The following is a 10,882-nucleotide window of genomic DNA, read 5'->3' as shown; positions in this document are numbered from 1 at the left end:
ATCTGCTATGTTTTCTTAAGATGTCTTGTTGGTTAGTTTCAATCATTTTTCATTTAAAATGATTTTAATCCACGATGCAACATCTGAATCTTCTTACCTATAAAGTTAAATTTTTGAAAAAACTGAGGATGACCTGACGAAAAATTATATTAATTTAGCCGTCTCCAAATACGCCTTTTCCAAACCTGAAATCCTGCTCAAGGCATTAAAGTCGACCAGTCTTATTTGTGTATGTTTTTACACAGTTGGAACACCCTAGAAAGCTCTTAATATTTTCTAGATATTTTAAGTGGGTGATCTATTTGCACAGTACTCAGCCATGCAAATAATTGAGTACTTTTGTTAATTATTAAAGGACATGTTAAGGGTAGAGTACCAACCGTAGAATAGACTATTAATTTGTCCGATAGGAAACAACGGACAGTTTTTGCCGGTTTTTGTGAATCAAACTGAAAACAAGTTTTCAAACTTAGGTTGTTATTCACATTAAATATTACTATACATACATACATACATTTTTCATATATTTATTGAGGCGTAACAATTTCTGCTACTATTTACCTATCTTATATATGTTTGATGTAAAAATGGCATTGGCCAGCCTAGTCTATTCGATGCAAAAGTATTTTGCTTTGTTGATCAAGTATTTCCGATTGAGGGTGGAAGTATTTCACTGATTTTTCGTGGCTTATCACAAACACATCTATATTGAAAACATTTCGCTGATTCACAAATCCTTTGTTTTCAAATAAAGCTTCTCTAGTTCAATTTTCTTTCTCTCTTACTTTTTGAGTACACCTCCCTCGCGACGCCACAGGTTGGTTGGTTTAGACCATGGTTTTGACAACTCTCTAACTCTCATCTTTTTCATCGACGCACGCAACATTTCATAGTTTTGGAAACCAAAAAGAGGCTAATCAAATGTGACGGAATTTCCAAAATAAGAAAGTGGTGCGACATGGTCTGACTTGTAAATAAATTCTCGTTTGTAGAGTGCAGTGATGAAAGAAATTAAACCAGTAATAGTGTTCTTGCAAGAATGATGTTCAGATTTTTTATAAGTTGTCTAAAACTGTAAACTTTATCAAGTCCTATATATAGTTGCCGCAAGGAGGAGGGGTGACAACAGTAGATGCAGTTTTGTTTTTATAAATCGTCCAAACTTCGAAAAAAGTTGAAAGATGGAAGTTGCTGCAGAGCCAGGAAACAAAGAAGTGCTAAAGAGCTTGAAATCTAGTTACACGCAAGCTTTCAAGTAAGTTTCTACTTCAATTATGGTTGCTCTTGAATTAGGAATTTCTTTCCGCGGTTTGCACTAGCAATGTTTAGATTTTAGTTGAATGTAGAATCAAATGGTTTATTTTCTGTCAGGTTTATAAATGAAGGCCTGTCCATGGAAGAAAATGGAAAGAAAGCTGAGGCATCGCTATGTTATGAAAAAGGTATTGCACTTTCAATAGTTTTGTTTTTACAATGTTATATGTTCAAGGAACGTAATGTCTTTGCTCCGTTCCGTTTTCAAATACCACTGACTTCTATAATAAAGAGAGTACAACAGCCATAAACTGGTATTTATATCTTCATCAAGTGATGAAAATTTTGCAGGACTGCGGTTGATAAATTCAGGACTAAAGTTAGATACAAAGATGTCAAGATCAGCAGATTGTGAAAAGGCAAAGGAAATGCAAAGCAAACTGAAAGCGTGAGTATTAAAAGGTTTAAGAGTTACTTTCAGGCAGAGTTTACAAGCTCTTACAATTTTTTCAATGGTATTCATTTTAAATGTTTTGTAGAGTTCCAGGATATTTGATCTTTTATGAAAATAAAAGTGAGGCCACGGTAGCTAGTTGATCAATGGACTCCAATGAAATACTTGCAAGGAAAAATCAATAAAAATTTAGAATAAGGAACACCCCATTGGTGCGTTGAGAACAAACAACAGTAAACATTTAATAGCAGCTAATGTTTCCCCCTTGATTGTTTGAATGCTTCTTTCACCTAAATGTATTTTAGAATGGAACCCTTTAACGTAACTGCTCAACGTCTATTCTCCATTTTTGAAGTCACACCTTAAGTTATATCAGAAAATATTATCAGCTTAAGGTGCAAATAAACCTGATCAAGTAACTGCTTTGCAAGAAATATAATTTCTAAGAAGTATGAACTTGTGACTGCAGAGCTTTATATATATTTAAGAAGTAGAATGATATGCAGTCATTACAAATTTTTAAGAATCTTAAGCAATAGTATCAAGACAGACAGCATTAACTTTTACTTGAAGGTTTTTAAAATTACATTAGGTTGGCTAGCATTTTTCTTGGCAATTAACATAACACTAACCATAAATTAGTGCTAAATTTTTTCACATAAACCTCTTGAAGGGCAAAAGATGATGTTGAATACAGGCTTCAAGTTATTAGCCAGCCTGTTGTAAAGCCATCTGCACCTCCACTGCCAGAGGCTCATAAACAAGATGAACGAAATGGTATTGACAAAAATAGAATGAAAAATTGTGAATGGGAAGATGCACGAACTTTAGTTTCAATTGATGAAGGTAATGTTACTTTGTTGTGGAAATCCTAGAATATGAAAAGGTTTGAAAATATAATTTCTAGTATACACCATTTAATTCAAGGGCAGGCAGAAAGAGCTTTTCACAGAATATTCTTTTTTTAAAGAAGAAAAAATGCTCTTACTACCTGACATGCTTTTCATTCATTGCAATCATTGGGTGATAGAAGACAAGTGGTTTTTATTTTGAATTTCAGGGGATGGCTTCATTTGCCCTGGCCATTGCTGTATGTGAACCATTTACATTTCTTGACCAGAATTTTAACTCTTTTTAGGTGTCAGGTTGTTCCATGTTGATTCAAGAAAAAGTGTAAGTACATGGTCTACTCCCTGCAATTTGAAGATATTCCAGCTGCTTGGTGAGAATAAAGGTATGCCTTTGAAAACAAATAACTTTTACAGATATTTCCAAAGGTTCTTCTTTCTCAGTGTATAATTTTTGTAAAGAATTAATTACATTAGTTTATTTGATGCCTTTTTGGCAACATTCATATTGCACCTTGTTGTCGTATACAGTACTAGTAAAAGCTCAAATTGCCCTATGACTGTTGATTACATGTTAGAATTTCCTATCTCGAAATGTTTATGTTTGTAGATCCAACAGAACCACCAGCCTTCCTTCAGTGTGGTGACTGGGTTTATCCATTGCACCCTGGTATTTCCCCAGCATTAAAAACGTTTAGCAGAACATATATGTTCCCAGATATCAGTTTACAGCCACAGGTTAGTGCATCATTTTCAGCTGTCTAGCAATATACAATGCTAATTTATTATGAAATTCAATTTTCGATTTGCTTTTTGCAACACTAAATTCCCTGCTCAAACCCGCACCTGTCCTTCTTTACTGGGATATTTTCTGACCATTAAAATATCTGATTTCTTGTAGGATGGAGAACCTGCTTCAGTAGGCATTGTATTTGCTGGTTGTGTTGCTGAAATAGTAATTGAGCGATTTGAAAGGATTTTGTCATGTTATTGTGATTTTAGAAAGCTAACAGCAAGTGACATTGCTAGGGCAAAACCACCAAGACCACCCCCAACATATCAAAATCATAAGGAAAAGCCAATTTGCGACAATGGTAAGTCTTTATGCTTCTCTGAATCTGTGCAAAGTTCTCCATGCAGTAATCAAACATGTACTCTTTTGCATTTGAAGATTTGGCATCTTGACTTGAATATGGTTTCAATCCAGACTTCAATGTCTTAACCAGAGACTTTCGGAAAACTCCATTTCAATTTAAACAAAAACTGCATAAAATTTCAAGGATGGATGCTTATCAAACTGATAATCTGTCTTAAAGGAGTGTGCAATGCAATAGCTTCACTGTGTCTTGGCTTAATTTTGAGGTTGGCCTATTTTTTCTGTGTTTTCTAATATTTTTCGGCTTACTTTTGAATCAGCTTATTTTCAAAGATTGGCCAATTTTTGAGGAAATATGGTAATTTTCCACATTACAAGTAAAGGGGTTTCTTTGCCTTACTTTATTTATGTGAAAGTTATTTACCATGTGGGCATTGATGTTAGTAGCTCTGCTCTAGTCTATCTTATGTATGAAGACAAGAGTACATTCTGCCAGATGATAATCAAATGTGAGCCAACCAGTAGCTTTGAATTATTTTATTTTTCTGTTGAAGACAATACAACAGGCAGAGAGCTTGTTCCTGTCCAGCCTAGGGAAATCACTGAGATAGCTATTAGTGATGAAGAAGAACGCAGTTGGAGTGATAAAGTCTCTAGTGGTATTTTAATTGGCGCAAAGTGGGTCTCATGGGGACTGGCAAAAGGTGCTCAAGTTACAAGTCATTTGGTCGAGCAAGTAGGTTGTCTTTCCTTTTTTTTTCCATTTCATTTTAATTTTTGCTCGTTTTTGAAACTTATAGCATTTTTAAGTATGTTTTTATAAAGAGGTTTTGTCTTCATATGACAAATCTGACACTTAAGGTTTTAGTTATTGCTTGAGTATTGCTGTTGGATTGGAATTTATCTTTTGCATTTCAGTGTTGCAGTTTTTGCAATTTAATGCCATGAGAATGTCTAAAGGGGTTCAGTCATAAAATTTTCTTCCATTGTTTACCAAAAAAGAGTTTCCTAAGTCGCATTTCTTCAGTTCTCATATAAATATTTCATCTTTTAGCAAGATATCAGATAATTTAGAAAGATAGTAGTTTTCGCAAGATAATAGAACCAGGGTAGCCTTATCTTGATAATTTCTACAAAATCTTTTGTTATGAGTTTTTAATTTTTCCCCTCCATCTTTCAACTTTCGTTGGAGCATATGTTACCTATCTGGCTTTATTTTGAAAACGTTATTTTTAGTGGGTTGGATGTATTTCCAGCAATTAAAATCACACTCGCTTTCAGATCGTGCCTAACTCTTAGATTGTACTAAGCTTTACCACAGGTACCTAATTATCTAAAATAGTCATTCCCTAACTTTAACTAATAAATTTTGAGTAGTTTGTTTAAGTTTAAGGTGGTCTGCACTATGGTTTGCTGTTATATTTTGTCACTTTTCTTGTTTCTATTACAATTATACGCAATCGAAAAGAACGAAAATTAAAAGAACAAAAATTAGCCCTGCCGCCATCTTGCCTTTTTACCAGTGGAATCTGAACAAAGCAAACCGATTCATTCATTCGCAAAAAGATTTAGACAACTCTTTCAAACTTTAATTTCTAGCACAACACCAAGGGCTCAAAAATACCTAACCTAACTTAATACAGTTTTTCCCCGCATACTTTTTGTCAGCCAACAAGAACTTGCGAACTGTCATACTTTTGATCCATTTTACACATTTTGCAAATAAAATTTATTCAAACACGAAAATTGTTTCAAACCTGCAGATTATTTTTTAAAGTTTTCGGAAAAGTCAGTACTAATTGACGAAAATATGTTTGGCAAAAGTAATGCTCGTGGAAAATTCTTGAGATAATGATTATCCCCGGAGGATAAGGTGAAATTTTCGATAACAATTTTGGTAAAAAATGCCTTAAATTGTGCTTTTATTGACTCCAAGCGACAAGGTATTGTAAGAATAAGGCTGGTTGCTTAAATTCTGGAAAAAAAGCTTCCAACATTTCATTAAAGGACTGCAGAGCTAGGAAGGTCGAAGACAACGGCAAAAAAACCGACTCGTGCCTGTATCAAATTGCTCGCTTTATCTGCTCCATGCATGTGCCGAAATACGAGGACTGTAACTGTGTGTGACTAACAGTTGGTTTAACTTTATGTTTAAGGGAGCCACAAAATTGAGAGAAAGACTCCAACCGAATGAAGAACCATCAAAGGTTGACCCTGAAACTGTCAAAAATGTTCAGCAAATCAAAGAGGTTACTGGTGCTGCCGTTAAAGTCAGTGGATTTATAGTTTCAACATTGTGCACATTGACTGTTGAACTTGGCAGACACTTATCTCCTGTTATAAGGACACAAGGAGCCAAGGTGGGTCCTCAGTGTATCATCAACATCTTTTGCCAAAACACGGTACACTTTGCCAAAACTTGTAAATTATTGACAAGAAGAGCAAAATTTCGTTCCCAAAGTGATGGCATTGTTTCTATATAGTTTAAAAGTAAAACCAGATATTTTAAGAATAAACTTCATCTTTTCCAATTCCCATCCTAAATACCTAGTGCATAATATCTCTGCTTCCGGTATCAAAATCTTGTGCAAATTGTTACATTGTAGCATTTACAGCCAAGCTTAGGCATTTGTTTGTAAAAAGGAGGTAATGTAGCCGGTAATTTCTGTTTGATGTTGGTGTTGTTGTTAGAAAATCTTTAAAAGCCTTTTCGAACAAGTAATTGGGAATGATAGCAAATTCTGCATTGCTTGAAATTTACTTGGGAAATACTTGTGCGATTTCGGTACTTGATGCTCTTTTTGTAAATGTTTTGTTCATGTGGCAAGCTTTGTGAGAAAAGCTCGCAGAACCATCTAAAGGCATCCATCCCCCACTTTATTTTGGAATAATTTATTTCTTATCTGGGGTATTTTGCATTATAAAAGTGTTTCGATTTTTAGCTCATTCCAGCCAAATACAAGAATGGCGATGATGGTAAGAAGACAATGGACGAACTAGTGCAAGTGGCTGCTGCAGGCGTGAAAGGTGATTCTGCTAGGTTTTTCTGATAAACAAGTATGATTTTCATAATAATCATTGCTAAGGTGGTAAATTCAACTGCAACGAAAGTGATTTTCATTTTTCTCGAGAATAAACTTCAAAATTAATCTTAATGCGATGTACACTCAAGGATATGTGTACAGTTAACTTGAATCAGCTTTAAAGGCCCAATGTCCTGTCAGCCAACCATCACAGTTAACAATAGGCTTTGCATCTCGTTTATGATTGAGAAAAAATTGAGAATTAGACGATTGGATACGTAACAATAGGTCTATTGTGTAGTCTAACCAATAGGAATTTTTAATGGCCAGCAAATGTATCGGGTCATAGTGCCTTTAAACTGGTTGTTTGGTAAATAGGGCGAATGATCGCGGTGATAGATTTAGGTTTCTCATTTTGATAGCGATTTCTCAGTCAGATAATAACCCATACTATAATAAACCAATCAACTTCGCTAAAAGACATTTTGAATTCATTGCTGTCGCTGTAGGACAGCTGGTCACGATTTCTTATATCAAAAGTTCTGGTGAACTTTTTTCATGTTGCTCACATTTGCATTCTGTATATGACGTTTTTTAGAAGATCTTAATGCAAGTATTTCAATCCGCAGGTTTCAGTGCAGTTTTTACTTCATTGGAAGAATCAGGGAAAGTCTTGTACAGAAGTATAACAAAGGCCACTGTGGAAACTGTCCATCACAAGTATGACATTTTCAGATCTCAATTTTCTTTGAGCTATCACAATTACAAAATTTAAGCTGTTTTACTGTTCCAACGATCACAAGCACAAAAAAACATTTTTTGGAATGGGAGGGGGGTCTCAATTTGGAGCAACTCTAGGGTTTTTATGAATTGACTTTAAATAGATGTCAGTATTGCTAATATAACTTGGCTAAATTTTAAAACAAATTGCTTTGTTGATTAGCAGTTAAAGAAAAAGCACATAGTCCACAAAAGTTTTTACAATTCCTTGAGTCAAAGCCAAAACTTTAAAATCTGAAAAGGAGTATAATCAAGTTTAGATCAGTATGATTTCTCTCATTTAAATTACCTTGCTCAAGATTTGACCTAAGAGAGACATTTTTCTGAACCTTTGCAAACTTGAGTGGCTCTGTTTTCATTCTTGAGTGGCTCTGTTTTCATTCTAGCTGGTTATAAATGCGTTATTTTTATTAAATCTGTTAATATTTATGCAACTCTGTATTTTTTAATCATTTTCAGTTACAAACGAGGTTGCCCTCCATCTTCTTCCACTTTTGTAACTGTTATTGGCTGTTTTATTTTTCAGGTATGGCGAGGATGCAAGTGATGTCACTGGAGATGCAATGGCAGCGGCAGGAAATACCGCACAGGTTTGCACATTTCTTTATAATTTTTGTAGCTCCACTAAAAAATTGGATCCCAAAGCTCATTTTATGTCTGCACTTCCGTTATTGTCAATTTTCATACTGCTTTAATAAGAATAAAAAGGCAATATTTTTTCTTGATATATTTTTGTCCCTTTGAGTTGTAGGCGTAATTTAGAAAAATTGAATAAAAAAGCAGGTTTTATAGAGATTTGATAGAAAAGATGGTATTGTTGTTGTTGTTGTTGCTGTTTTTAAACTGTTGCGATTAGTTATCACGACATTGTAATTCAAAAACGCTTAAAATGAACATTTGACAAAAGCTTATATTCAAAATTTGACAAATTTTTGAGTATACTTAGTCATGAACGCATAGCGAAGTGCAAACGGTTTCCCGTTTAATTTTCACATAAAGCAGTATTTGAGTAGCTTTTTTGAAATGAGACATGGAGTCGAAAGTTAGTGGGTCAGTACTGATCTCCTGTTTTGATATTTCTTTTTGCTAACATAAAATGTTTTTTATAATAAATGGCGACAACTGTTTACAGGCCTACTGGAATGTGAAGAAACTTGGTACAAAGTAAGTAACATTGTTTTTAAAACGTTTAAATTCTATTTAAATGAATCTCAATTTTCTTAATTATCTCAATTTTAGCACATTGATGAAAATTTCAGTCTCATAGGCTCTCCATCACACTTGATCAATCCATTTGTGTAATTACAAAATCCAAAATCGACCAGTTCATCAAAATTTGATATTGCTAGCTTGCCTATTTAGAATAATTATTATTTTCAAAATCAAATTTTAACGTGTGAAAATTCATCTGCAGAGCGATTGTGAAAAGGGCGGCGAAGGACACAAGCAAAGCGGTTCTAATGGATGCTGACGAAAGTACAAGGTCGGGGCAAATGAAAGCAATAACTAATGGATAGATTATTTAATTAATAATTCACTTTCGAACCCTTTGTTTGAATGTACATATAAATTTATTCATGGTTGACGAGCGTCTAGATACGAGCAGATTTACGTCGCTTATTGTCAATGCTGGAGTTACTGGCAGCAAGGACCTTGGCGCATATTACAAATTGAGGGGGGCCAATTTTTTTGGGTGAGGGGGGGCGGCTAAATAAGCTAAAAACCAAGAGCAAGGCCCCCCGCTGCTGTGGTCCCTGACTGGCAAGGCAATTGATTATAAGTTGCCGAAAGTAAGTAAAAGTGGAAGCAGAATCATTTCTAGCACCGATAATTTAAACCCCTCTTCCAGTGCCAGTAACTCTAAGAATATTAGGTCTAGCCGACCTTTAATAAAACGAGACAGATTTTCCTTAAGCTTGCTTTAATTTTGACTTTTAACTTACTTTATGTTCACAAAATTCTTTGGAACTTTTTGTGATTCCAAGGACTTTTCAATGATCAATCAAGTGTCGTGTGGCTTGGCAAAATCATGTTTTCTTTATTGAAATTCGCACTTCGGAAATAATTCGCAAACACTGTTAAAACCCAGCATGAATGGCGAAACTGATAATCTCTCTCCGTCCAAATTGAAGGATTCAAATGCAGAAAAAATTAGGTTTCAATTAAAAATTGTTTCCCTCCAAAAGTTGGATAGATACTATCCAAAGATTATATAAGTTGCGCCATAAATTGCAATTGCCAATTTTATATTAGATGACGTGTATAGAAACCAGCAGATGTTAACTTTATTTTACTAATTACGTCGCTAATGAATTTTTCGAATGGAAGAAAGGCTGTAATCTAAGCAACTTATTTATCTTTAAGTCAAGTTTTTACCCACGGAGCATAACAATTCATTGTGTTTTTCAGTTTATAAGTGCACTATTTGAGAACATAAAAAATATTTCAAAAGTTGCCTAAACTCTCAAAAAGGCAAGCCTATAGGCTTTGAAAAATCTTAATTTTTGAGATGCAATTTTTCTTTTCAAAATCTTTGATTAATTCATCCAAAATATCTCTTGGATTGTTTGATTATGTTTTTCTGTCTATTTAGTGCACTATTTGAAAACAGAAAAAATATTTCAAAAGTTGCCTAAACTCTCAAAAAGGCAAGCCTATAGGCTTTGAAAAATCTTAATTTTTGAGGCGCAATTTTCTTTTCAAAATCTTTTATTAATTCATCCAAAATATCTCTTGGATTGTTTGATTATGTTTTTCTGTCTATTTAGTGCACTATTTGAGAACATAAAAATATTTCAAAAGTTGCCTAAACTCTCAAAAAGGCAAGCCTATAGGCTTTGAAAAATCTTAATTTTTGAGGCGCAATTTTCTTTTCAAAATCTTTTATTAATTCATCCAAAATATCTCTTGGATTGTTTGATTATGTTTTTCTGTCTATTTAGTGCACTATTTGAGAACATAAAAATATTTCAAAAGTTGCCTAAACTCTCAAAAAGGCAAGCCTATAGGCTTTGAAAAATCTTAATTTTTGGGGTGCAATTTTTCTTTTCAAAATCTTTGATTAATTCATCCAAAATGTCTCTTGGATTGTTTGATTATGTTTTTCAGTCTATTTAGTGCACTATTTGAGAACATAAAAAACATTTCGAAAGTTGCCTAAATTCTCAAAAAGGCAAGCCTATAGGCTTTGAAAAATCTTAATTTTTGAGATGCAATTTTTCTTTTCAAAATCTTTGATTAATTCATCCAAAACGTCTCTTGGATTGTTTGATTATGTTTTTCTGTCTATTTAGTGCACTATTTGAAAACATAAAAAAAATTTCAAAAGTTGCCTAATCTCTCGAAAAAGGCAAGCCTATAGGCTTTGGAAACCTTTATTTTTGAGGCGCAATTTTTCTTTTCAAAATCTTTTATTAATTCATCCAAA

The 10,882-nt window shown here is 33.9% G+C and overlaps 1 protein-coding gene across 2 annotated transcripts; it reads left to right on the top strand.

Annotated features, from left to right (window-relative positions):
• Positions 1–245: 245 nt before the first annotated feature.
• Positions 246–10,329, top strand: LOC135682737 (spartin). 2 transcript variants are annotated; one of them, XM_089113203.1, is made up of 14 exons: positions 246–1,255; positions 1,372–1,442; positions 1,606–1,702; positions 2,382–2,554; positions 2,847–2,942; positions 3,167–3,294; positions 3,458–3,650; positions 4,219–4,388; positions 5,809–6,012; positions 6,595–6,679; positions 7,305–7,395; positions 7,982–8,045; positions 8,588–8,619; positions 8,870–10,329. In XM_089113203.1, the coding sequence occupies exons 1-14, from the start codon at positions 1,182–1,184 to the stop codon at positions 8,970–8,972; spliced, it is 1,581 nt and encodes a 526-aa protein (XP_088969329.1). In that variant the 5' UTR covers positions 246–1,181; the 3' UTR covers positions 8,973–10,329. The 2 variants fall into 2 exon arrangements, with proteins under 2 accessions (XP_088969329.1, XP_065053819.2); XM_065197747.2 differs by having other exon boundaries at positions 250–1,255; positions 4,207–4,388; positions 8,870–10,243.
• Positions 10,330–10,882: the final 553 nt, after the last annotated feature.

The sequence above is a fragment of the Rhopilema esculentum genome, chromosome 16, assembly GCF_057945365.1.
Source record: "Rhopilema esculentum isolate cy_ngs chromosome 16, ASM5794536v1, whole genome shotgun sequence".
Lineage (NCBI taxonomy): Eukaryota > Metazoa > Cnidaria > Scyphozoa > Rhizostomeae > Rhizostomatidae > Rhopilema > Rhopilema esculentum.
The sequence above is the reverse complement of the archived record's forward strand: the minus strand, read 5'-3'. Positions and strand labels throughout refer to the sequence as shown.